We start from the raw sequence: 26,698 nt of genomic DNA, 5'->3' as shown, positions 1-26,698 counted from the left end.
TGTGCTGCAGAACCAACTGTGTGGCCAGGGCATACACGTTGTCTCTCTTAGGTTACAAGAAAAACATGTCAAAGATGAGCAGATTGAACATTGGAAGAAGATAGTGAAGACTCAGGAAGAATTGAAAGAACTTCTTAATAAGGTGAAATTCTCTTTTCTTTATAGCTGAATAAGCTGCAATGGAGGGGAAAGCCTTTGATTTAGAAAATGTAAAAGCCTTTCAGGGATTTTTGCTGCATGGAAGAGAAGGTCTGCCTAAGTGGGACTCCATCATTAATAAGAAAATAGAGTGGCCAGAGCCTCTTTGGTGTCACGGTTGACAAATTATTGCTAGGGGAAATAGAGCCTTCCTTCCACACGTCACGTCCCTGTGACTCTTCCGAAGCCGCTGGCACCCTCTGGCTGGATTCTAGGAGGAGAAGGACATGAGCTATGCTGGGCCAGGCGCTCACTGACGAAGGCCAGCACATCAGCCCCCAGTTCATGGCCACGGTTACTGGGGTTAAAGTATCGCCATCCTCAGCCGAGCCCTTCACTGGCTCTGGTTGGCTCAGTGTAGCCGTTTGTTTCTCCTCATCTTCCCATTGCATTCATCACGTGGCTCGCAGAGAAAATGGCCCCTTGTGCTGGAGACAGAGCTTTCTGGTGCCAGCTCGGGGGCACCTTGCTCCTGGAGTCTCACTTCATTCTCGCTGGCCCTGAGCTCGCCTTCCTGGCCTGTGCGTAGGACGGAGTGAGGAGAGTGGCTTGAGAACTGCTGGCTAGTGGCGTATTTGGGGGCACAGTATCAAGGTTTTTGGTGTTTGGTTTTGTAAAGTTTGTTTTTAAGGTTTGTTTTATATACTTGAAAGGCAGAGCAGGGGCTGGCACTGTGGTACAAGTTAAGCCACTGCCTGCAGCACTGCCATCCATATGGGCGCCAGTTCAAGTACTGCCTGTTCCACTTCCAATCTAGCACCCTGCTAATAGTGCCTGGGAAAGCAACAGAAAACGGCCCAGGTCTCTGGGCCCCTAGAAGAAGCTCTTGGCTCCTGGCTTGGTCTGGCCCAGTCCGTCATTGCAGCCATTTGGGAAGTGAACCAGTGGATGGAAGATTTCTCTCTAACTCTGACTTTCAAATAAATGAATCTTATTTATTTATTTTCTTAAAGCAGAATGACATGGGTAGGGAGTGGGAAGGTAACAAAGATCTCCCATCTGCTGGGTCACTCTCTGAGTACCTGCAGTAGCTGGGCCTAGGCCAGGCAAGGAGCCTGGAACTTCATCTGGGGCTCCTACAGGTGGCAGGGGCCAAAAGTACTCTGGCCCTCCTCTGCTGCCTTCCCAGGCACACAGTAAGGAGCTGGATGGGAAGCGCACAGCCAGGACTTGAACTGAACTGGTACTCTGATGTGGGTTGCCAGTGTTGGCTGGTAGCAGCTTAACCTGCTGTGCCTCCAGTCTCAGGTTTTATGTCGCTGTTCCTGTGCAATACTATCAGAAGCCAAAAAAACAGACATTAGAAATGGTTCCTTGGGGCCAGCATTGTGGCATAGAGGGTAAAGCTGCAGCCTGCATCGCCTGCATCCCATATGGGCGCCAGTTCCAGACCCGGCTGCTCCACTTCTGATCCAGCTCCCTGCTAACGTGCCTGGGAAAGCAGCAGAGGATGACCCAAGTGCTGCAACCCATGTGGGAGACCCAAAGAAGCTCCTGGTTCCTGGCTTAGGACTATCCCAGCTCTGGCCATTGCAGCCATTTGGGGAGTGAACTAGTGGATGGAAGATTTCTGTCTTTCCCTCTCTGACTCTGCCTTTCAAATGAATAAATACATCAAAAAAAAAAAAAAAAAAAAAAAAAGAAAAATGGTTCCTTGAGGTTCCTCATGTGATGTGATCTTTTACTACTTAAAAAACAAATTATGACAATTTATTTCCCAAAGTAATTTTAAGTTAAATTGGTGATAGTTTGTTGTTCCTGGAAATTAAATTTATTTCAATACCTTTAAAAAATTAAAGAAGATACTACTTGTCCTCTCATTTATTTTGGAAGGCCAAGAGAGTCATAACTTATCTGATGGTATTGTGATACCCTGGAGGTATTTTTCCTTTAATTTCTAAATGGCTTGCAGAGTAGAACAAGTATTTAAGAATTCCAAGGACCTTATACTTTGGAACTTTTGATGTGCTAGCAGTTCAGAGGAGGGACCAAAACCAAGGGGACATGTGATTTGGGGGTGAATTGCATGGGTATCTAGAATGGTGAATTTTTACTTTTCTCTTTTAGATGGTAAATTTGAAAGAGAAAATTAAAGAACTCCATCAGCAGTACAAAGAAGCAGCTGAAGTGAAGCCACCCAGAGACATTACTGCCGAGTTCTTGGTGAAAAGCAAGCACAGGGATCTGACTGCTCTCTGCAAGGTGTGGGGTACATGCCTGCTTCCCGTAGTCTCTTGGAGTCCTAAGAAACAGAACAGATGTGGGGGAACTGTGGAAGCGAGAGAGCCAGTAGCCAGTCACGAGTGCACCTGGAGTGCACAAGAGGGTTTGCTGCAAGGAAGCGTGGGAGCTCAGCGGATTCCTTTGGGTTGAAATGGCTTTTCCTGCAGAGCTCTGAGCCTCTCATAACGTCGTAACAGTCTGCATCATTCACCTTACCTAAATTTCAGTTTAGTTGTTGCTTAGTTTACCCTTCGTATTTTAGAATAATAGTGATGGGCAAAAACACTGGAGTGAAATTTTGTGGATTGAATCCCGAAGCTGGTATCTCAGCCATGTGACCGTGGGGTCCTTCATCACGTCAGCTGTAAAGCAGTAACACTCCACTCGTGGGGTATGCATGAAGCTTGAATGAACTCCTGCATCTCAAGTGTTTCTGCCAGTGCCGTTGATAGGGTCAACACTCAGGAAGCAGTAGTTGCTGTCATTTTTCATCCGTACTTTGGAACATGCTAGTATATTTCTTCCTTTATTTTTCTCTTTCATGTTTCCCCCTCTTGCTCCAATCTTATCTCAGACACACAGTTGTAACTTGTTTCTGAGAACCAAACTCTAAGCTCTGACCCCACCCTTAAATTGAGTCAAACTTCCCGTCCATTACCTGAGCCCGAAGGAGGTATCCCAGACCGTAGACTTGTGTAGCAATAAGCAGGGTGGATACCTGGCCCTTCAGGATCAATCAGATTCACTTAATTTTATCAGGAATATGATGAATTGGCTGAAACTCAAGGAAAGCTAGAAGAGAAACTTCAAGAATTGGAAGCTAATCCTCCAAGGTAGGAGAAGACACACAGCCATTGAGAGGGATTGTTTTTACTGTTCTTTCTGTGTTAGATTTAAAGTGAAAATTGCAAAGCACAGTGAACTATGTATGTTCAGTGAGTGGATTTTAAGTTGTTCAATACATGAAATATATCTGAGAACATTTGACGACCTGCCAGGGTTCTGAGTCCCCCACTCTTAGGTCAGAGTGAAACTGGGGAGCTAGTCTGCTTTCTGTCCACTGGAGTTGGATCGTGACTGTTGGTGCTCTGTGATGTGAGCATGTCCACCTCCACAGATAGCTACTGTGTGCTATAGAATCCATGTGCTGTTTAAAATAGAAGACAAAGCTCTTGTAATATAAGGTGACTTCAAATTAAGAGTTTTTTTTTTCAGACAAATGTGGCCCCATTGTCATTTGCTTTCTAAGGTGAGTTTCCCACTGCTCTAGGCACCAAGGATAAAGCAGTTAATGAGACAGAAAAAGCCCTAGTATTTTTTAAAAAGATTTATTTATTTGTAAGTCAGAATTACAGAGAGAGGGAGAGAGAGCAGCCAAGGCTGAGCCAGGAGCTTCATCCGGGTCCCTGAAGTGGGAAGCAGTAGCCCATGTACTCGGGCCATCTTCTGCTTATCCAGGCACATTAGCAGGAAGCTGGATCAGAACTGGAGCTGCCAACTCTAGAAACCAGCGCCCACATAGGATGCCAGCGTTGCAGATGGTGGTGTTTTGTTTTGTTTTGACAGAGTGGACAGTGAGAGAGAGAGACAGAGAGAAAGGTCTTCCTTTTGCCGTTGGTTCACCCTCTAATGGCCGCCTCGGCTGGCACACTGCAGCTGGCGCACCGCGCTGATCCGAAGGCAGGAGCCAGGTGCTTTTCCTGGTCTCCCATGGGGTGCAGGGCCCAAGCACTTGGGCCATCCTCCACTGCACTCCCTGGCCACAGCAGAGAGCTGGCCTGGAAGAGGGGCAACCGGGACAGACTCTGGCGCCCCGACCAGGACTAGAACCCGGTGTGCTGGCGCCAGAGGCGGAGGATTAGCCTAGTGAGCCGCGGCGCCGGCCCGCAGATGGTGGTTTAACCCACTGCACCACAGCGCCTGCCCTCAGCTTCTAATTTCTGTGCTTGCCCCACTGTCCCTGGCTCAGATTGCAACCTAATCCATTGGCATCAGCTGTGCCCACTGTTTGACAAGAGTCGGAGTGTCTTTATTAACAACCCTGTGCTCCCCTGTTCTTCTTTTGCAGTGATGTATATCTCTCATCAAGAGACAGACAAATACTTGATTGGCACTTTGCAAACCTTGAATTTGCTAATGCCACACCGCTGTCTACCCTCTCCCTTAAACATTGGGATCAGGTAAATTCCTCATCACTCACTTGCTGCGTGTGTCTTTGAGAGGGCTCTGAGGACGAGCTCTGTCATGTGTAAATATGTGTGTTTTGAAACAGCGCTCTGGGCAATACCAGTTCTGCACAGCTGAAATTCACACATTTTAAGTGAACAGTTAGATGATTTGCTCCACAGACTTAGTCACACCACAGTGAAGATCGGATACAAAAGTCTTCAGAAATTCAAGGGAAATGTATATTATGAAAAACTATGCCTGAATTTCAAAATGAAATTTTGAACCAAAATGAACTTTGTTCTTTTTTTAAAAAAAGATTTAATTATTATTTGTAAGGCAGAGTTACAGAGAGGCAGAGAGACAGAGGTCTTCCATCTGCTGGTTCGCACCCCACACGACTGCAACAGCCGGAGCTAAGCCAATCCGAAGCCAGGAGCCAGGAGCTTCTTCCAGGTTGCCCATGAGGGTGCAGGGTCCCAAGCACTTGAGCCATCTTCCACTGCTGTCCCAGGCCACAGCAGAGAGCTGGATCAGAAGTGGAGCAGCTGGGACTTGAACCGGTGCCCATATGGGACGCTGGCACTGCAGATGGCAACTTTACCCACTACACCACAGCACAGGCCCCCAAAATGAACTTTTATTTTTCACAAACTTTCTGAAGTACCTTCATAGAGCATTTTCATCATTCTGGAAAGTTGTCTCCTGCCCCCTTGGAATTAATCCTCCATGCGCCTGCTCCTGGTCTCAGGCAACCACTGATTTGCTTTCTGTCACTAGCATTTTAGCATTTTCCTTAGGTACCACTTCATGGATTGAATCATATAGTTCACCTTTATATGTATGACTTCCTTCACTTAGCATGAAATTGTTTTGTTTCTGTTTTTTTCAAAGATGCATTTATTTATTGAAATGTAGAGTGACAGAGATCCTTCATCCATTGGTTTGCTCCCCAAATACACTGCAACGGCTAGGGCTGGGCCTGGAGCCAGGAACCAGGAACTCTCTGGGTTTCCCGTGTGGGTGGCAGGAACTCAAGTACTTGAGCCATCATCTACTGCCTCCCAGTTGCATAAGTAGGGAGCTGGATCAGAAGCAGATAACCAGGACTCGAGCCTGTACTTGGATATGGGACCGTTAACTTGTGTGCCATAATGCATCCCCCAGCTTTCTGGTTTTTGTGTCCCGAAGTGTACTTTTCTGTATCCTCTTACCTGAGGTCACAGAAGATTTTCTGTTTTCTTCCCAGGTGTTTTGTGGGTTTAGCGCCTATAGTTAGGTCTGTAATCCATCTTGAGTTAATTTTCGGGTACAGTGAGAGATAAGACTAGGGCTTCTGTTTTTCTACACAGTTATCTCATTATACCAGCACTATCATTTCATCATCTGTCTTGGCCCTGTAAAAGTGAGCCTGTGGGGCCCGACACTGTGGCGCAGTGGGTTAAAGCCCTGGCCTGCAGTGCCGGCATCCCATATGGGCGCTAATTCGAGTCCCGACTGCTCCACTTCCGATCCAGCTCTCTGTTATGGCCTGGGAAAGCAGTGGAAGATGGCCCAAGTCCTTGGGCCCCTGTACCCACGTGGGAGACCCAGAAGACGCTCCTGGCTCCTGGCTTTGGATTGGCTCAGCTCTGGCCATTTTAGCATTTGGGGAGTGAAGCAGCGGTTGAAGAGACACACACACACACACTCTCTCTCTCTCTCTCTCTGGCTCTATGTCTCCCTGTAACTCTTTCAAATACATAAAATAAATCTTAAAAAAAAAAAAAAAAGGGTAAGCCTATGGATGGCCGCTCTTTCCTTCTGTGCATGGAGTGGTCTCCCCACCTACCAGGACCACACAGCCCTGATTACTGTTGCTTCATCGCAAGTCTTCTAATTAGGTAGTGTAAATTCTCCAACTTTGTTCTTTTTTGAGGTTGTTTTGGCTATTTTAGGTCTTCTATATTTCCATACAAATTTTAGGATCGGCTTGTTACTTTTCCCAAAATACAATCTTTTGGGCTTTTCATGAAGAATGCATCCAATTTCTCAGTCAGTTTGAAGGGAACTATCATCCTAACACCAAGTCTTCTCACCCTTGGGTATGGTCAGTCCCTCCGTTTATTCAGGTTTTCTTCATCTCAGCAATGTTTCACAGCTCTCAGTGCGCTGAGAGTTATGATTTGTTTGAAGTGCTATTTACTGTGGAACTGGTGAAAGTCACAGGACTTCTTGGGTATTGAATGGGCCAATCTGTGAAATCTGAGACTTTGGCCAGATTTAAGATTACGCAGAAGTGAGTGTTACAGTTTCACTCATGTGTTTTACATGAGGGAGCTGATGAGTTGCCATGAAGTAGGACATTTTGCTGCCAGACCAATGCTTTTCTCTAAGTCCTAAAAATTATGATATGTTTTCCCCCAGAAATTCATGAAATTGTAACTACTGGCCTTCCAAGAGAGTTTCCCGATGTAGAAAGTTTAACAGTGAATTCAAAGAAATTAGATCATTTGGGTTTCTCAGCTTTAAGGCCAAATCTCGCCTTCCTCACTATTTGGAATATCTCAGGCCACTCTGCTGTCTTCGGTTGCCTTTTTCTGGTTTGCCGACTTTCATTTTGGGCCATCTCAACTTCAGAACTGTTAGGTTAAAGGAATAATTGAATTTACTCTGAAGTAGAAGAAAGTGTAATCCGGATGGAGAATCTGATATCATGTAAACCTGTGATGCTTTCTTTATTTTTTAAGCCAAAGAGATAATTTTTGTGATACCTGATTGTCCTGGGTCGTAAGCTCCCCGCCAAGGAAGGCTTGGATGCGGCAGAAGGGACTGTGAAAACGAGACCTCGGGGCGGGGCCTGCCTTCATCTCACTGCCAGGGCGGAGGGACTTGTTGGTGTGCTTTCTTTTTACTTCAGTTTCCTTGGGCAGCTGTAGCTGAGTTCTGATGATTGTTCTTTAGTTTCTGTCTTCAGCCATTGACTTTCCACAAGCATTGTTTCTCAGTGTTACACAGAACTCTGTGCATGGTGTGGGTTGTGTCCGACAACGTGGGAACGTGTCCTTTCCTCTCCTCTAGGATGATGACTTTGAGTTTACTGGCAGCCACCTGACAGTGAGGAACGGCTACTCCTGCGTGCCCGTGGCGTTAGCAGAAGGCCTGGACATCAAACTGAATACAGCCGTGCGCCAGGTCCGCTACACAGCTTCAGGTATGTTACTGTCCCCAGGGGCGGCAGAGCCCCCCCCCCCCCCCCCAACAGGCCATTTCCCGAGGGCACGCAGACTCAGGCGCTGTTTGGCATTAGAGGGGACAGACCTTTGGCGGTCTAGCAGCCTCATTTCGTAAACTGGACAGTTGAGACAAGCTGTGATAGTTCCCAGCTTGCATGCAGATGGCTTTGGTGTTGTGGTCACAGCCAGTGGAGATTTAATGCTGATAAGTATGTTCAGAAATTCCAGGACTTGGGCGCGGGGGCTGCAGGGGGCTGCAGGGAGGCCCACCGCTCGATTTCACTCTTCTGGCTGCCCGTGCCGATGGGCTCACTCGTGCAGACGGTGTCCTCGCTCTGGAGCGGTGCCGCCGGCTCGCAGAGGTGGAATTCCCGTGACTCCTGCGGGCTGGGCTCAGTGCTCCTCAGGGCTGCTCTGAGTACATCGAGTGTGGATCGCAGAGACCCTGTTGTCCATTTGCCGTGGAACTGATAAGGAAGACGGGTGTCCTCCCTCTCCAGGAGCCCTTGTGTGACTGTAGATGCTGCCAGTCTCACCTTCCCTGGGCCCTTACCTGGAGTTCCGTAGATCACCCCAAGTGTCTGTTTTGTTTTTTACAGCCACTCTAAGTTTTCCATTTAATTTTTCCAATAAAGGCAGCTGGATCTTCAGCCCTTGAATCGCCGTTTGGAGGCATATGGAAGACAGGATAGTGTCATTTTCCCTATCTATAGCCACAGAAAATGGGCATGCACGGAGCTTTCATACCCACTTTGAGCTATTTATATATTTTAAAATTTATGTAAGTAGGCTTTCATTAAAAACACAAATGAGGAAAAATACTGTGAACACAAGCTCAGTGCTGCTTGTGAGGTCAGCTTTGAGCTCGGTCCTTTTCTGAGAAGCAGGCGTCAGTGTGTCCTCAGGAGTGACACGGGGGGAACTGGCGTCGTGGCGCAGCACGCTGACCGCTGCTGCCTGCTATGCTGGCATCCCACATGAGTGCCAGTGCACGCGACCCAGCTGCTCTGCTTCCAGTCCAGCGTCCTGCTGATGCACCCGGAAAAGCAGCTGAAGATGCCCAAGCGCTAGGGTCCCTGCCACCTATCCTGGCTCTGGCCTGGCCCAGCCCTGGCTGCTCTGGCCATTTCAAGAATGAACCAGCAGATGGAAGCTCGATCTCTCTCTTTTTCTCTTTCTCTTTCTCTTTCTCTTTCTCTTTCTCTTTCTCTCTCTCTCTCTCTCTCTCTCTCTCTCTCTCTCTCTCTCTCTCTCAACTCTGCCTTTCAAATAAAAATAAATTAAAAAAATAAAATAACGTGGTGGGGCAGGCCTTTGCCTGGTGGTGGAGATGCCCATGTCCCGAATTGGAGTTCTTGGGGTCTGCGCCTTGCCCTTGCTCCCAGTTCCACCAGTGCAGACCCTGGTAAGCAGCAGGGAGGGCTCAAATAATTAGGTTCCTGCCACCCACTTAGGTGACCTGGATTGAACTCCGGGCTCCAGACATTGTGGGTGCCTGGGGAGTGGATCAGCAGATAGGGACCTGCTCTGTCTGCCTTGCCAATAAATAAAACAGATCTGCGTCATGGTCTTCTAGACTCGCTCATCTTTTTTTTTTTTTTTTCCTTAAGATTTATTTATTTGAAAGGCAGAGTTAGAGAGAAAGAGAGGTCTTCTATCCATTGGTTCACTCAAATTGCCGTAACAGCTGGAGCTGGGCCAGTCTGGAGCCAGGAGCCAGGTGCTTATTCCAATTCTCCCACATGGGTGCAGGGTCCCAAGCACTTGGCCCATCTTCCACTCCTTTCCCAGGCGCATTAGCAGGGAGCTAGATCGGAAGTGGAGCAACTGGGACTCGAATTGGACTCGAATGAGGCGCCAGCCCCTCATTCTTCTCATGGTCCTTAGTGAGCAGCTGGAACAGGCACTTCACTGTTATTTTTGGTCTAAGTTTATTTAACAACTGAGTGCAGGAGAGCACCGGTGGGTCGGAAGGGTGGGACGATCGAGGACTCTGAAGTTGACGACAGTTTACACCCTGGCACTGTTACCTCTGTGGCCTTGGACCCACCTCTGTACTTGCTTCGCTGGGAAGAATGAGAAGAGCAGGAGTTGACCCGTGGACTCAGGTCAGTGCCCTGCAGCGCCACCCTCACCACCCCCGAACTCTGCCCCCGCCTCCCCAGGGTGTGAAGTGATCGCGGTGAACACCCGCTCCACCAGTCAGACGTTCATTTACAAGTGCGACGCGGTGCTCTGCACCCTCCCCCTGGGCGTGCTCAAGCAGCAGCCGCCAGCCGTCCAGTTTGTGCCCCCGCTCCCCGAGTGGAAGACGTCCGCCGTGCAGAGGATGGGGTTCGGCAACCTGAACAAGGTATGCTCGCGCCCTGCCGGGGGGGTGGGGTGGGGTGCTGGGTCTGCTCCCGGCCGCGTGCGATGCCAGGGCCAAGGCCGTCCATTCATTACCCTCAGGGCCTGGTTCCGTTAGAAGGTGGCCAGGCAGGCGTCCGTCTCACGGGGTCATTGTGCAAAGTGCAGGTCCTCAGGACGCAGCTGTGAGAGGGTGTGGGCGTGCGCTGGGAGCAGGTTAGAGGAGACCCGGCGAGTCCTGAAGGGGCTTTAGGCGGGGCTCCCCGAGCCCTGCCCCCACTCATTTGCTCCTTTCACGCGCTAGGTGGTGTTGTGTTTCGACCGGGTGTTCTGGGACCCGAGTGTCAATCTGTTTGGCCACGTTGGCAGCACAACGGCCAGCAGGGGCGAGCTCTTCCTCTTCTGGAACCTCTACAAAGGTAACTGCCCTCCGCCTCACCCGCCTCCTCCCGCGAGCTGGAAGGCTGGGCTTGGCTCCTCTGTGTGCCCGTAGTCCTCCGGCAGATAGTTTGTGAAGGCCCTCCTGGGAGCTGGGGATACGCGAAGAGTGCCTGCCTCCACGGAGCTCACAGCCCAGTGAGGGCTCCGCTGCGCAGGCCGGCAGCCGCGGGGCAGAGGCTGCGAGGCCGGAACCGGCCACCGAAAGTGCATGAAGATCAGCTCCACAGTAGGCAGGGCCTGGGCCTGGGAAGCCCAGATCCGTGTTCGCGGCTGTTTGTGTCTGATGGCCCCTGATGCTGTGTGCTTCCCTTAGAATGTGTTTATGGAGCCCCCTCCTCCTGTGGAGTTCCTCTCTGGAACGGTACTGTCCTCACTGTACCCGACCTGGTGCTGAGCCTAGAGAGGATTTGAAACAGACACTGTCGTCCCGCAGCCTCCGGAGGCGGTGCTGTCCAGACACGTGGCTCCCTAGCACGACGCCCCCCGCCCCTCACTGCCTCCCGTGAGGCAGCGTCCACCCCTCCAGGCCGCTGACCCAGAGGGGGCCCCTGCCCCTGCCACACGTCCAGTCCTGGCAGTGCCCGCCTCACAGCGTCACAAACCTGCTTGCTTTTCCGCTGCCCACCTCCCAGTCCAAGCCACTCCTGCCTCATGCCTTGGCCACCACAGATCTCCCCGCTGTTGTTTCTTCTTGGTTCGTTTGTTGTTAATTGAGAAGCAGAGAGATGGAGGAAGAGCACTGTGCTAGCTCACTCCCCAAACTCCCCGGCCGCACGCGGTGCCTGGGGCTGGGCCCTCAGTCCAGGTCTCCCACTCCTCCCAGGGTCTGCGCTGGCGGGAAGCTGGAGCCAGTGCTGGGCGTGGAACCCCGGCTCTCGGAGATGCGGGATCTTAGCCGCCACACCGATGCTGACCCCACCCCTGCATTTTTCTGCAGTTGTTGACTGCCCTGCAGAAGGAGAGCGCTCAGAGTCCTTACCGTGACTCGTACTAGGGCCCCCTAGTCCCTCCTCCGTCCTCTGTCCCCTACCTTCATGCCTGCTGGCCAGTCCCGAGACACCTCACGCCGTTCTGCTTCAGGGCCTCCTGCATGTGCTGTGGCCTAGGATGGGGCCATGTGTCCTTGGTTCTCCTTTCCCAGCCTGGTCTCTGTCCTCAGACTTCAGGCTTAGAGCTAAATGTCAGTGTTTGAGAGAGGCCTACCGGTCCCCACACCCTGCCCCGCCCCATCCCACGGCCTTGAATCTGAATTCACATCCCTGTACGTTGAATTCACATCCCTGTACGTTTTTTTCATAGTTTTTATCAGCATCCTAGCTTTACACTATGTGGTCATTTGTTGCTCTGATGAACGTATCTAGTTTGTGTCCCCGGCACCTGCCGCTGCGGCTGCTCCGTCTTGTAAGTCTGTCGTGTTGCATAATTCCTCACCACGTGGGGGAGCTGCGCTGCGGACGGGCCTGGGACAGCCAGGATAGAGGCGCTGTCCGCTCCCTTCGTGAGCAGGGGCTGAGGCGGCTGACTGCGCTGGGCAGCAGGGCGTGCTGAGTGAGGCTCCGCCCCAGTCTGCGCTCCCTCTGGCTGGTCTCCGGCCTAGCCTTTGGGCAGTGCAGGAATGAGGCGGGGACCCTGGAATTGTCCTTTCTGCTCCCCAGCTCCGATACTGCTGGCCCTGGTGGCAGGAGAAGCTGCTGGCATCATGGAAAACATAAGCGACGACGTCATTGTTGGCCGATGCCTGGCCATCCTTAAAGGCATTTTTGGTAGCAGTGCCGTGCCCCAGGTAAGTCGGTGGGTAGGCAAGCAGGGATCCGGGGTTCAGACTAAAGCAGGTTCCTGATTAGTGTGGTTTCAGCCAGAGTTGGGAAGTGTGTGCTGGTCTACATGAGAATGAACGTTTGGACGTAGTGCCCGAGTGTGGGGTTCAGAGAAGCCCCCGGTGCCTGAGCGGCTGTGTCACACCAGCCTCGCCTCTACACAGTGTGACAAGCCCCAGTGAGCAGTGGCCTGGGCGCTTCACTAGACTCTCTCGGTACTTTTGGGTTCTTGAGCCCCTGTGGAAAGTCGGAAGCCTCTTAGGATCCCTTTCCCAGGAGGCACAGGGGTATTTGCTGTGAGCGCCTAAGAGGATACGGGTCCAGTCCCGTGCAGATCTGGGCTCCCCGGGCGTGGAGGCGGCCCTGCAGCCTGGCCGTGCCTCCGCGGGTTTCCCAGCGCGTGCGGTTCCCCACCCCCGCCCTCTGCTCTCCCACCTTTCAGAACTGACCGCTTGGTTTGGTGTGCTCTTGGTTTTTCCCTTAGCCCAAGGAAACAGTGGTGTCTCGTTGGCGTGCGGATCCCTGGGCCCGGGGCTCCTATTCCTACGTCGCTGCAGGGTCGTCTGGCAATGACTATGATTTAATGGCTCAGCCAATCACTCCTGGCCCTTCGATTCCAGGTGCCCCACAGGTGAGAAACTGGCAGCTGTCCAAGGCTGTTTTGGGAATCTTGGAAAAATGTCACTGATTTTTTTTTTTCTTCACATTTGGTCATTCTGTCCTTGGACAGATAACCATCTACTGTGGCTTTGTAAACCTAGGCTGTCTGCTGTTAAAACACAGGGCCCAGAGCGCTCTAAGTACCTTTCTTCCTTACTCAAGACCACGTTTAATGCCCCAGTTTGCAGTGGCTCGGGACTGTGGGACTCGGTCCGCAGGGGCCAGGCCCTGCTGCACAGAGCAGTCCGGTGCCCAGTATCAGCCGCAGCTGAGCCTGCTCAGGCTGGCGAGGCGGAAGTTTCCGAGGAAGCTGCGTGGGGGCAGGGCGCTCGGGGTGGGAGGCAGGCGGCTGCTAAGGACAGATGCCGGGGCGGCGCAGAGCCGGGCTGGGCTGTCGGCGTCGCGTTCTCCTGGACGCCTGGGCAGGTGCTTCGCGCCAGGGTGTGGTGCGGTGTCTCTGAGGAGCCAGCGAGTGAATGTGGGTCTGCAACCTGCTGTTCTCTCCCCCGCCCCCACAGCCCATCCCACGACTCTTCTTTGCGGGGGAACACACCATCCGGAACTACCCAGCCACGGTGCACGGTGCTCTGCTGAGCGGACTGCGAGAAGCAGGAAGGATCGCGGACCAGTTCCTAGGGGCCATGTACACCCTGCCTCGCCAGGCGACGCCGGGCGTCCCCGCACAGCAGTCCCCGAGCATGTGAGACGCCCCGCGCCGGCCCGCTGCTGTGGGAGAGAGCTCTCCCGGCAGCGCCTCCGCCCGGCGTCCAGCCTCGTGACCGGCTCGTGGAGCGAGCTCCTGGCTTCACGAGGGAAGCTGCCTCCCCTTCCACCAGGGACTTGGAGCAGCGGGAGGGACTTGCTCGTTAGCCTGCAGTTGTCTCTTCCCAAAGACTGAGGCGAGCAAGGGATTAATATCTTAGTTTCATGGTGTGTGGTGTTTTTTATATTGAGAATAAATCTTCATATAAAATCGGTCCTGTTCCTTTTTCCCCTTAGAGTTGGAGTTGGGTCACTCCCGGCACATCCCGGCTTTGTCCTGTGGCAGTGGACATGAGAGAGAAAAGGGGTTTGGTCAGGTCCGAAGCCGAGGCTCTGGGTGCCGCAGATGGCAGCGGCCCTGCCGGTGTGCGGGGCTGTGTGCTGGCTGCCGAGCGTGGAGAGGGGGGACTTGAGCTGGTTTTCAAGGCAAACCCAAGACCTGAAGTTTGAGCCCCAGTCTGGTGCCTTCCCCAGGTGCCCGTGTGAGCCTCCCAGCTCTGCTGCTGATGCTAGGGAGGGACTGGATTTCCGGAGTGCACAGGGGGGCGCTCAAGGGCTCGGGTAACTTACTTGATGTAACAAATTGCCACAAATTTAGTGGCTTAAAACAGTGCAAACCTGGCGTTTCAGAAGGGTCTGCGAGCGGGGTGCACTTGCCTGTCCTTGGCAGTGTCTTGCAGCTGCCCTGGCTCGTGACCCGTCCCTCCACCCGACCACCTCACTCCGGCCCCTGCTTCCACCCTTACACCTTCTCTTGTCAGCGTCCAGTCTCCCTCTTGGAAGGACACTGTGGCACCATTTAGGGGCCACCTGGTGAATCCAGGACCATTCCCTGTCCCCTCCACACACCCCAAGTCCCTGCTCCTGTCTGCAGATGCACACACCTGTGCAACAAGCAGGCGCCGGCGCCGGATCCCGTGGGCCGTGGGATGAACTGCAGCGCTCGGTCCGCTCTTCCCATGATTAGTCTAAAGGAGGCTTTAAAGGACATTGCATCGGTGGTCTGATGGGGGCGTGAACGGAGGTCCCTGCCCCCAGTCTTGTGTAAGCGGGAGCAATAGGAAGTCGGCTGACGACAGCTCCCTGTGACTGGGACGGGCAGGCCTGGGGTGCAGGTGCCCGGGGCGAGCCCACCTCCCACGCTGTCCACAGCAGCCTCACAGACGGTAGTGGGTTTTTCGTGTGTGTGTTTTTTTTCTCCCCCCTTGGGTAAGTGCAAGCCTGAAATAAAACCTGGGCAAAGAATCAGTTGCCGATTCCACTCCAGTTCAGATGTGTCGGTGCTCGGTGTCCCCCCCGCCCCCCAGCTTTGGCTCCTCCACCGTGAGTACGTGGCTGGGTATGTCATGCCGCGTCCCACCCGCACCAGGGCCTGGGCGCCACCCCCCCCGAGTCACTCGCACAGGCACGTGGCAGCTGGGGAGCTTTATTGGTTACACACCGTGCTCGGAGCCCGCAGAGCTACATGCAGGCAGCGCCGGCCGCACAGGCCCCGAGGAGCCCTGCGCCACTGCTCGGGGTTCCGGCCGCCTCGGCCCGTGCCTGGAGCAGATGGAGAAGCTGCCGCACCTGGACTCCCAGGGGCAGGGGTGAGACCCAACACCGCCCGAGCGTGCAGGCGCGGCTGACAAGACTGACACCTCAGCAGAGCCTACGATGCGGTAACAGTTAGAGGGCTCTTTCCTAGCCCCTCCTCAATCTTTTAAAATACAAAAAATAGACTTTATTCTCTTAAAAATACATTCCATTCATACATGTTCTGAGCTGTGAAGCAGCAGAATAGGGCCCCTTGCTGTGGTCTCGTGAGGCTTCGCGGAGAGCCTGCCCGCGGGGGTTCCAGATCACCCCTAAGAGCAGCTCTTGCCGAAGTCTCGTCAGAGTGACCACCCACAGCCACCAAGGCGGCGGGGGCCCAGGCTGAGGCCCCTCCTTTACTGGGAGTGGTGACCTTGGCACTGACTTCACGAAATATAAAGGCTGAGAACACTGCAGACAGCACCCTCCCACACCCTGAGACGGGCGGCCCGTGTGCAAGCCGGCCTGCGGCTGAGGCCGGAGTCCGGGCCCCGCCGCACACCCTTTCTACCCAGTTTGATTGCCACTCAGAAGCAAAGCCAGCCACGGCCACTTCACCCAGTGCCCCGCACGCCTCCGCCACTGCTTTACCAGCAGGCAAAAGGCAGCAGCAGGCGGAGAGCGCGGTGCCCGGCTGCCCGGCCTCGCTAGGATCCCTCCTGCGACTGCACACCGGCTGGCAGGGCTGAGCGCCTAGCGGCGGAGGTGGCTCGTCATGAAGGGGCTGTCGGCGAGGGCAGTGGGCTATTTGGCTTGACCAAACAACTACTCAGCGACCCGGTCTCCCCTCTGGAAGCTTCCTCCAGGGACCCTTGACTGAGGCCCGGGTCCAAGTAGTCACACCGTGGCTGCTCTCCAGTAGTTGCCTTCCAACTTTGGAATCAGAGCCGGCCTTGCCAGCCACGGGAAGCCTGGAGGACCTGAGCTTCCAGCCTCTACCTGTTGTTTTCTGCAATTCTGAGGACATTTAAAAATAAAATCTATTTTACAGCGGTTCTAGAAAGTGTGCAGATTAAAGAAACAAAATATCCTGAAAATAACTGTTAAAGTCAAACCCTATTGCACTCAAGATTCAAGATGGCAGCCCGCAGCTGTGCCTCTTCCCCAGAGCGTCTGAGCTGCGGACACGTGGAAAGATCCAGACTTTGGCACCAGGAGCTACAGCACCAGGATCCAGGGCTCCGATCCCCGAAGACGAGAGTTACCGGCGAGATCTTGGCAGGCCTGGCCCGGCGCCCTGCTGTTGGTGTCCGCAGAGACGAGCCAGACGTTCCCTCCCCGCGGCTGACCGACCACACGGCTCCGTGTCCCTGGAACGCTCAGGCTGCCGAGCGGTGAAGGAGAAGCGCAGGGGTGGCGCGGGAAGGGGCCGAGCTCGGTCAGGGCTGGGGGCGCCCGGGGGCAGCAGCAGGAAGAGAGCTTGAAGACAGCCTCTGAGGCAGGGGCGTGGCGCGCAGGCAGGCCACAGAGCCGTGCCCGCCGCGTGCCGGAACTCCAGAGAGCAGGAGTCCCCGAGAGTCTGGCGCAGAGGGGGCGATGCTGGTTCCAGGCTGGGGCCAGGCAGGGAAGACAACTCGAGAGTCGTCTCGTCAGGGAGTTTCAGGAGCGGCACAGACAGACCCGGGTCAGAAAGGCGCCCTGGCCTGCCAGCCAGGAAAGACGGGCACTGGGCAAGGTTGGTGCCACCAGGGCTGTGGCGAGCACCCAGTCTAATCCCCGCCGTAGGACGCCTAGGGACTCCTCTGAGCTCACCCCCATGAGATGGAAACCCGGGAAACTAGAGACGGGCAGCCTGCAAGCCCACGTGGGCATCTGCAAGAGTAGACACCAGGTTCAAGGCCCTCAGGGACCTGCCGATGGGAGGACAGCCCGCCCGCCCGCCCGCCCCAGGTCACAGAGCAGAGAAGGAGTGCGCGGTGCCAGGGGGCAGGAGTGTCTTCCACTGAGGCTGCTTTTGAGAGGGGATCCCGCCTGCGAACTGGGACAGCACTGCAGAGGAGGCAGTGGGGTGCACAGGCGGGCCTTGCAGGGCCCCTTGGGACTGGTGGAGGGACACTGGCCCATTTCCATCTGTGGCTTCCGGAAAGGTTTGCTGCATTCTACACTGTAAACGCGAGGCCCTCTGGGTGTGGCCCTCCTCCCATGAGAAGTCACGCCCGTCTAGGAATGCATCAGCTTGGTAAAGTGCACGCCTCCCCCACGAGGGAGGGAGGAGGAGGACCAGGAGGGCCAACTCAGGGAGCTGCTGCTTGTGGAGTGGAAGTCACTGCTTCCTCGCACGACCGCCCTCGCTGGGCGGGTCCCAGAGGGCAGCGGGAGCTGGGTCAGGCCCAGCGGAGTCCCGGGGTTTTCCCAGGGTGGAAACGATGACATCAGCCTGGAGTCTCAGGTGCTGGAGAGCGAGAAGGCCGTCAGCAGCAACACTGGCGCCCAGGGAGCGACGCACGGGGCTCTGTGCACTTGTGGGTGCTCTTGGAAGGTGAGCAGAGCTGGGGGGACAGGGGTGACGTCATTCCAATGCATGCTCTGCCCCCAGGAAGCAGTGGTGAGCCAGGGGCCAGGCCAGAGAAGCTGCACACTAATGGGTCGCACAGACCCCTGCTGCTAGAGTCAGGGGGCAGAACTCCAAGAGGAGAAGGCGTGGAGCCGACGGCTGCGGGGTCTTAGGTACCTGGGCCCTTTGGGCAGACACGGAGTGAAGTGAAGGTGGAGAGCAGAGGCACAGAGGAGGGGCTGCTCTGTGACAGACAGAACCCCCCCAGGAGCAGAGAGGAGCTGTCACTGCTGGTTTGCCCTCGCAGGTTTCTGTGGCTCCCCGTGGGGGGGTCAGACTGGTCCATGCTACCTGGGGACAAGGAGAGAGGACTCGTGCATCAGAAAGGCTGGGCCTGGGTGGGCGGCTGGCTTACGGTCTCTGGTCCCCTCTGGCCGACCAGAAACATTACCTGAGCCATCGCCTGGCTCTCCAGCAGTCTCCAGCCAAGGCCGTGTGTCCAGCCTGCTTAGCCGGCCTGGGATCCTTCACAGGGCAGCAAGGCGGACGCGCGGAGAAGCAGGAGCGGGGACGCAGGCCTGGCCGAGCTGGCTCAGTTTTCCTCAGCACTGGGCCTGCTGGGCCGTCCTCGCCCAGGCTCCGGCAGCGCCTGCGTCGAAGGCGTCTCAGACCGATCCAGGGACTGTGCTGAATGGTTGTGCAGCCGTCTGTGGACACTCAGTGTGGAGTCTTCCCCTTCCTCCTGTGCCAAGAGACGACCCCGTGAGCTGCGGGGGACCTGCAGTAAGGGTCTAGACACCCTCGCTCCCCCACAGCAGCCCCCCACCCAGGCAGAAGCCGAGACAGACCACCACCTAACTGCAGAGACGTCAGCCAATCAGAAAGTCCCTTGGCAATGAGCTGCTGGACTGGAAGCCCCAAGCTGGGAGCCACCAGGGCAGACTGGGACTCAGAACCGAACAGGCGCCCGAGGCCGGGCCGGCAGGTCAGGTCTCGGGTCCCGCGCAGGCAGGCTGCACGCGCCCAGGTGGAGGGCAGCTCCCTGTGCTTCTCACAGACTCCCCAGTTCGCGTGCCTCCCCGGTACCCGCTCCTACCCCACCGCCTGTGCTTTCTAGAGTGTTCCAAAGGGACCGGAATGCTGCTCTTCCTCCCCACTGCTCCTGCCCTCGAATTCTGCCTCTTCGGCGTTCCCCCATGCACGTGTAGATCAGAGGGTAACGTGGGTATGAGTAGAGAGAGACGGGAATCTAGACTGAACCCCAGCTCTCCTAGAAATCATCTGGGTGACCTGGGTAAGGGACTCAGATAACATTTGCTTCGAGGGCTGAGCAAGGGACTAGATCGGAAAGGGGGCGAGGAGGAAGCTCACGCAGTAAGCGCCCTGTCAAAGCCCTGGAGGCCTTCTCACATTAACACTCAAACGTCGTCAAAGGCAGCGGCGTGTGGGTGCAGGTCTCCCCTCACCATAAGCTGCGCGTCTACACGACGCCCGGGGGCTCCCTGCACCTGACCCTCAGATAGGACACCTGGCTTTGGAGTTCTGTCCTGTAATGCGCTGAAGGGACCCAGCCCTGTCCTGGGACTGAGGGTATGACGGGTGCACGGCTGCCTGGACTTCCCATTTGCGTCTGCAGCTCCAGAGGCCGGCCCAGCGTGAGCTGCAGACGAGGGCGCACACTGAAAGCGCACGTGGCTTTCCTCAGAGTTCACCTTCCTGATTCCCACGCTCCAGTAGCTGCCGGAGACCGCCCCTCCACGTGGGCAGCCCAAGAACCTGCTTCCCTGGCCCTCGGCTCCGCACGCGAGGAGGGCGCTGGGCCCCCTCGCTTCACCTGGCGGCCGCAGAGGGCTGCCCCGACAAGCCGAGGCGACAGAGGCCAGGTTTCCTTTCCGGGGGAACCTGCCCGGTGAGGGCGACACAGAAAGGACATTCTCTGCTTCCGGTAATAAATTTCCAAGTAAGACTGTAGGAGTCGTGCTGCTCTCTCTCAAGCACCCCCTTTAACGCAGGCCCACCTCCTATCGTCCACACCTCTCTGAGCTGCGCAGTTCTAGCCAGTGTTGCCCAGCCACAGATCCCAGAAGCCCGGGTCACACAGACCAGGGCGGAGAGGAGGAGACAGGCAGAGAGAGGAGGAGGGGAGAAGGCAGTGGGACTCACTGTGCCCGCCGAGTGGTTCCAGGCCGCAGCCGCGACAGCATCTCCGAGCCGGGTCTGCCGGAGGAGCACCTCGGACGCCGTGAGGCTGCTCTGGGTCCTCCTGGAGCAGAGCTCAGGGGCGTCCTGTGCGCTCCCGCCTCTGCGGGTGGCCTGCTCCCAAAGGCAGGACGTGGGCTGTTCGGAGAAGTCTGTGCAGGACCTCTGGGTGTAGGCGTTGGCAGCGTCTACGTGTTTCCCTCCTCGCGCTGGGGGGTCTTCCAGAGATTTCAAGTCTCGCCTGCTCTTCCAGGCATTCCGCACGGTGACGTGCCTGGCGTCAGCGGCGCCCACCTCCGACGGCGCACTGTGGCTCTTCCAGCCGATGGTCTCCGCCGGCGGGGCCTGGCCGTTCCTGTCCCCGGAGTCCAGCGGCCTGAGCAGGATGCTGCTCCGAGAGACGACCGTTTCGGAGCGGCTCTTGGGGGACCCGTCGCCTGCTCTCTCCGCTTCCGTGAGCTGCAGCGTGAGGTCGTGCTTGTGAAGGGAGAGCTCAAAGGGGGAGCTGACGTGGTTGCCCGCCGACGTGAGCTCCGGCGGCCCGACGTGGATGTTGCTGGTGGCCGTGTGCCTCTCCCTCGGGGCCTCCGCCAGGGAGGCCCTGGGGCTGCCGCTGTCCGAGGGGTAGATGGTTATGCTGCTGCTCACTTTGCTGGGCCCCGGCCTGGAGGCGGGTCTCTGCTTCTCCGCCGCGGCCTCGGCTCCCGCCCCTCCCATGACCTTCTTCACGTCCTTATCGACGATGACGGGTTTGATGACGGCCCTGGAGCGCAGGGCCTCCCTGGGGCTGAAGGGCCTCTGGCTCTTCACCTCGGCGCCGTTGGCGTTCGCAGCGTCCGTGGCGTTGGCGGAGGCTCGGACCGGCTTCCCGGATTCGTTTTCAGTCCCCACGTCCTTCTCGTTCTCAAACAGGGAGGTCCTAGGTCCCCCTCGGGCTTTGGCCTTTTCTCTCGAGCTGGGCTGCGCGCGCGGCTCTGGCTCTGGGGTGACGGTCGTGTTCACCAGCTTGGCGGTGACGAGAGACACGGAGTCCAGGTCGTCGTCCGAGCCGGCCTTCTCTCCGCCGAGCTTCACGACGCGGCACCGCAGGGCCTCGTGCTGGCTGCCGTCGCCCATCACCACGGCCACGGGGGCCTCGGCCCCCTCTTTAGTCGGCGCTGAAAAGCCCGGCAGGATGCTCTCCTGGCTTCTGGAGCTGTAAGGATACTTGGCTAAGACGGGGGCCTTGGCATGCGGGGCACTGACGTCGGCCTCCAGGCCATTGGCAGCCTTTTTCCCCTTGGCGGGCCCCTCCAAGGGCCTCCGCGACGAGGCCAGCGCTCCCGCGGCCTTGGCAGGGCCGGAGTCCGCGGCCTGCGCTCCCTGACCCCCGCTGCCGGGCACCCTTCCCCTCTTCCCAAAGCCAGCCTCGGAGGACGGGTCGGCAGCCTTGTCCGCTCTGCCCCCCGTGTCGTTGGGGACAGACCCATGGACGTGATCGCTGAACGTTCGTGTCGCCTTCTCTACTCTTCCCTTCAGCCCGCTCTCGGCGCCCGGCCTGGGAGTTCCCTTCCAGGCCCTGCCGTGCTCCTGAGCAGCCGGCGGGTAGCGGCTGAGGACCGACGGCTGCTCCCGGGACTTCTTGCCCTCACTCGGGGAGCAGCCCGGCGCCGCTCGGTCTTCAGTCCTCCTCGCCTCCTGGGCGCCCCCGTCTGGCCCGGCCCCCGCGTGGGAAGCTTTGGCTGCCCTCCTGTGGGCGACAGCGGGCGAGGACGCCTGCCTGTTGTTCAGAGCCGAGTTCTCGTTGTGGAGCGCAAACTCCTTGTTGCGGAGCCTCTCTCGCTTATGCTGGGGAGACGGGTCCCGGGCCGGGGGCCGCAGCACGGCCGCCTCGCCCCCCTGGCCTCTAGGCTGAGTCCGCTCGGGCCTGCCCTTGCCGGGCAGGAAGGCGTCCTCCCCCTCCACCTCCCCGTTCTGCAGCTCCTTCTGCTTCTGGATCTGCAGCTTGATCTCCTCCAGCTGGCTGGCTAGGAGCTTGTTCTTGTTCTGCTCGCTCAGGTAGTTGTCCTGAAGGTCGTTGTTTCTGGCTCTCATCTTCTTCAGCTCTTCTTCCAGAGACTCAAAGTGTTTGATCTGCGTCTTGAGTCTCTCAATCTCCTGGTTGAGGTCCTGGACTTTGTTGTCTTCCTGGTTCCGGTTCTTCTCGTTTTCTGCTCTGTTTCTCGTCTCGTTCTCCACCTGCTTCAGGTAGTCCAGCGCGCCCTTGCGCCGCGCCTCCTTGGACGGCAGCGTGGCCGGGACGCCGTCCTCGATCCGCAGGTCGCTGCGCTCCAGGAGGTGGGAGGCGTTCCGCGCGTACTCCCGGTTCGCCTTGTTCTGCTCCAGTTTCTGAGTGAGCTCCTTTATCAGCTTCTCGTTCTCCTTCTCCTTCTCGTTCAGGTACTTGCGCTCGCTGACGAAGCTCAGCGTTAGCGCCTTCAGCGTCTCCAGCTCCGACAGCAGGCTCTGCTCGCTCTTGTCCAGGCGGTCCCCCGACGCCTCCAGCTCCTTCAGCTTAGCCCGCAGCATCTCCAGCTCCGAGGAGATCTTCTTGGTCAGGTTCCGCTCCTCGTTCAGGCTCAGGCAGAGCTGCGTGCAGTCGTTCTTACTCCTGCTGAAGGCCTCCTCCAGCTTCTCCAGCTCCGCCATTCGCTTCTGGAGCCGCTCGACCTCGGCTCTCAGCTCGCGGGTGAGCTTCTCCTCCTCTTCCAGCTTCTCCTTCATCAGCTGACACAGATCCTCCGCCCGCTTGATCTCCTCGTCTTTGCCCTCGATCTTCAGCACCCGCTGGCGCAGCGCCTCGATGTCGGCCAGCATGCTGGAGTTGCCGCCCTCCGCCTGGATCACCTTGTCCTGCAGCTCCAGGAGCTCGTCCTCCGCCTTCTGCAGGCTTCTCGTGGCCTCCTCCAGCTCATCCAGGCGGCGGCTCAGGCTCTGCAACTTAAACCGCAGGTGGCGGCTAGAAGCAGCATCCTTGTAACTTCCAAGTTCAGCCATGTCTACTGCCAGGCAGCGTGGGCTCCCAGAGGCAGCCAGTTCCCCTCGCAGGGCTGAGAAATGGTTACCTTTCTCTTGGCACCCACTTCCCTTGCCAGCCGGACACCATGGTTGGTCTACAAAGGAGAGCGGAAAGCATGTCAGTCAAGCAGCCTACGACACCTCAGCTCCCACCCCGACCTCGTGCCTGTGACACAGCAGGAGCTCAAGCTTCTTGAACTAATAAACTTGAAGAAATTTGCCTGAGAAACACGCGTGCTTTACGGCAGACACCGGGCTCACGCCAGCCCCAGCCTAACACACGATGCCACGGCAGCACCGCAGGGAGACCCACAGGCAGCTTCGCCCTCTGCAGAGCTCAGGAGAGTCACCCACCTTCCTGCAAGTCATTAACTAAGTTAACCAAGTCTCAGTTTACCTAGCTGTACAATGGAGATGCTTAAAAAACGGAAATCTTGGGGCCGGCACTGTGGCATAGCAAGTAGAGCTGCTGTCTGTAGTGCCAGCATCCCACGTGGGTGCAGGCGCGTGTCCCGGCTGCTCCTCCTCTGACCCAGCTCTCTGCTCTGGCCTGGGAAAGCAGTGGAAGATGACCCAAATCCTTGGGCCCCTGTACTTGCGTGGGAGACCTAGAAGAAGCCCCTGGCTCCTGGCTTCAGATCGGCCCATCTCCAGCTGCTGCGCCCAACTGGGGAGTGAACCACTGGACGGAAGACACCTCTCTCTCTCTCTCTCTCTCTCTGCCTCTCCTCTTCTCTCCTCTCTCTGTATAACTCTTTCAAATAAATAAATCTTAAAAAAAAAAAAAAACTTTTATTATGACTGAGCAAAATTTATACTAATAAGAACAAAAGTTAATAAGATTATTGTCCAGACACCACAAGATAAGTACATTCTAATGTTTAAAGTCATACGTGTGTTGGCCGGCGCCACAGCTCACTAGGCTAATCCTCCGCCTTGCGGCGCCGGCACCCCAGGTTCTAGTCCCAGTCGGGGCACCGGATTCTGTCCCGGTTGCCCCTCTTCCAGGCCAGCTCTCTGCTGTGGCCCAGGAGTGCAGTGGAGGATGGCCCAAGTGCTTGGGCCCTACACCCCATGGGAGACCAGGAGAAGCACCTGGCTCCTGCCTTTGGATCAGTGCGGTGTGCCGGCCATGGCGCCATCGGAGGGTGAACCAACGGCAAAGGAAGACCTTTCTCTCTGTCTCTCTCTCTCACTGTCCACTCTGTCAAAAATAAAATAAAATAAAATAAAATTTTAAAAAAAGTCATACGTGTGTGACAGAGGTTATCATACTTTTTGGTGTGGGCCTTGGTGCTATTCCAACAGGTTGCGGGATTTGTGACTATTGTCAGCAAGCCCCCCCAACACTCGGGAAAGTGGGCAGAAGGGGTAAAAACAGCAAAGAGGGATAAAATAGTTTTTTTTTGTCACACTGTATATCCATTTAAGTGGAATATTTGGTGCCAATTTATTTACATTTTCATTTTTATGCCAATAAAAGTTTTTGAAATTAAAAAAATAAAGTCATAAAAGGGGGGAAAAACAGGAAGAAAGATTAAGATGATATAGATGGGGGCTGGTGCTGTTGGCACGGCAGGTTAACACCCTGGCCTGAAGCACTGGAATCCCATATGGGCACCGGTTCGAGACCCAGCTGCTCCACTTCCGATCCAGCTCTCTGCTATGACCTGGGAAAGCAGTAGAAGATGGCCCAAGTCCTTAGGCCCCTGCACCCACATGGGAGACCTGGAAGATGATCCTGGATCCTGGCTTCAGATCGGCACAGCTCCAGCTGTTGCAGCCAACTGGGGAGTAAATCATCAGATGGAAGACCTCTCTCTCTCTGTGTAACTCTGACTTTCAAATAAATAAATAAGTTAACTCCTTAAAAAAAAAAAAAAAAACTATAGACGAAGATCTGAAAATTAACCAAATAGATCAGCTAGAAATAGGTGAGGGTGGGGGGTGGGGTCCGGAGGCCAGTGCTGTGGTGCAGCAGGCTAAGCCGCTGCTTAGTACGCCCACGTCCCATATGACAGCACCAGTTCAAGTCCTGGCTCCCCTTCCAAACCATCTAGCTCCTTGCTCATGTGCCTGGGAAAGCACCCGACGATGACCCAGGTATCTGAGTTCCTGCCACCCTCGTGGAAGACCTCAGTGGAGTTCTGGGCTTTCAGCTTCAGCCTGGCCCAGCCAGCTCTTGTAACCACTTGGGCAGTAAACCAACAGATAGAAGATATCTCTCTTCTATCATCACTCTGCCTTTCAAATAAATAAATCTCTTTTAAAAAATAGCATATTACATGAAGAAAAACAGTGGTTGAAAAGAAATAGAACAGACATGATGAAACTGCAGAAGGCAGCAGGGCGTTTAGAAGGTGGGAAACAGGAAAGAGGTTGTAGGGTCGATGCTGTGGCCTAACGGGTGAGGCCACCCCATCCGACGTGGGCACTGGTTTGAGTCCTGGCTGCTCTACTTCTGATCCAGCTCCCTGCTACTGTGCGTGGGAAAGCAGTGGATGACGGCACAAGTCCTTGGGCCCCTGCACCTGCATGGGAGACCCGGAATAAATAAATAAATAAATCTTTAAAAAAGAAAAAGAGAAAAACAACAGACAACAGTAGCTTTCAAATCATGAGGAAGAGGGGCAGGTGTGTGGTGCCGCCGGTTAAGCTGCCGCTGGCAACGCCCAGCATCCTGTACTGCAGTGCCAGTGCAAGTCCTGGCTGCTCTGCTCTGATCCCGCTCCCTGCTAAAGTGCCTGGGAAAGCACCAGAAGACAGCTCAAGTAATTCAATTCTGACCAACCATGCGGGAGACCCAAATGGGGTTCCCAGCTCCTGGCTCCTGGCTTCACCTTGGCCCAGACCTGGCTGTTGCAGCCATTTGAAGAGTAAAGCCAGTGATGGAAGAGCTCTCTCTGTTACTCTTTCAAATAAATAAATAAATAAAAATCTTAAAAAAGTTACAATTAACTCTACATATAATTAAGAATAGATGTTAGTCACAGGTCTGATGAGGAAGGACCTAATATCCACAATACATAAGGAATTTCTACAACTTCATTAACAAAATAACCTAATTTTAAAATGGACAGAGCTGGGCCAGTGTTGTGGTGTAATGGATAAAACCACCACCTGCAGTGCTGGCCCCGTAGCTGCAGGGGAATCCCGTGAGAAACTCCTGGTTCTTGGCTTCGGCCAAGCCCAGCCCTGGCCACTGCAGCCATTTGAGGAGTGAATCAGCAGATGGAAGACCACTCTGTCTCTGTCTTGGCTTTCTCTAACTCTGCCTTTCAATTAAATCAATAAATAAATCTTTTTCTAAAGAAGATATAAATTACTAATATCAGAAATGAAAAGAGAATATAACTATAGATCCCATGGACATAAATAAAAAGGAATATTATGAACTCTATGACTGCATATTGAAATGGACTAGTTTCTCAAAAGTTACCATCCGCCAAACCTCATATATAAGCAATCTAAACAGGACTGATTCTCACTTTAAATTTAATCAATAATTATTAAGCTTCCAAAACAGGATGTACCAGGCCCAGACAGGGCCACTGGTAAAACCT

The 26,698-nt window shown here is 55.2% G+C and overlaps 2 protein-coding genes across 16 annotated transcripts in view; one reads left to right on the top strand and one right to left on the bottom strand.

The window, feature by feature from the left end:
- The window catches only part of KDM1A (lysine demethylase 1A), a 65,179-nt gene extending 51,137 nt beyond the window's left edge, over positions 1–14,042 (top strand). For both annotated transcript variants that reach the window (XM_051857966.3, XM_051857965.3), the window contains 10 exons: positions 52–142; positions 2,266–2,400; positions 3,181–3,254; positions 4,490–4,601; positions 7,648–7,780; positions 9,968–10,155; positions 10,456–10,570; positions 12,248–12,375; positions 12,894–13,040; positions 13,588–14,042. In XM_051857966.3, coding sequence (XP_051713926.3) covers positions 52–142; positions 2,266–2,400; positions 3,181–3,254; positions 4,490–4,601; positions 7,648–7,780; positions 9,968–10,155; positions 10,456–10,570; positions 12,248–12,375; positions 12,894–13,040; positions 13,588–13,773 — 1,309 coding nt within the window. In that variant the 3' untranslated portion in view covers positions 13,774–14,042. The remainder of the gene's footprint in view (positions 1–51; positions 143–2,265; positions 2,401–3,180; positions 3,255–4,489; positions 4,602–7,647; positions 7,781–9,967; positions 10,156–10,455; positions 10,571–12,247; positions 12,376–12,893; positions 13,041–13,587) is intronic.
- Positions 14,043–15,241: 1,199 nt separating this feature from the next.
- LUZP1 (leucine zipper protein 1) overlaps positions 15,242–26,698 on the bottom strand; it is a 99,140-nt gene continuing 87,683 nt past the window's right edge. For 13 of the 14 annotated variants that reach the window (XM_051857954.3, XM_008265699.5, XM_089299190.1 and 10 more), the window contains 2 exons: positions 20,064–23,230; positions 15,242–18,642 (listed from right to left, as the gene is read on the bottom strand). In XM_051857954.3, coding sequence (XP_051713914.3) covers positions 18,493–18,642; positions 20,064–23,114 — 3,201 coding nt within the window. In that variant the 5' untranslated portion in view covers positions 23,115–23,230 and the 3' untranslated portion in view covers positions 15,242–18,492. The remainder of the gene's footprint in view (positions 18,643–20,063; positions 23,231–26,698) is intronic. The other variant, XR_016210211.1, reaches the window with a different exon arrangement.

The sequence above is a fragment of the Oryctolagus cuniculus genome, chromosome 7, assembly GCF_051225735.1.
Source record: "Oryctolagus cuniculus isolate XC-2025 breed Fujian yellow rabbit chromosome 7, ASM5122573v1, whole genome shotgun sequence".
Taxonomy (NCBI): Eukaryota; Metazoa; Chordata; class Mammalia; order Lagomorpha; family Leporidae; genus Oryctolagus; species Oryctolagus cuniculus.
Note: the sequence above shows the minus strand (reverse complement) of the source record. Positions and strands in the feature narration are given on the sequence as shown.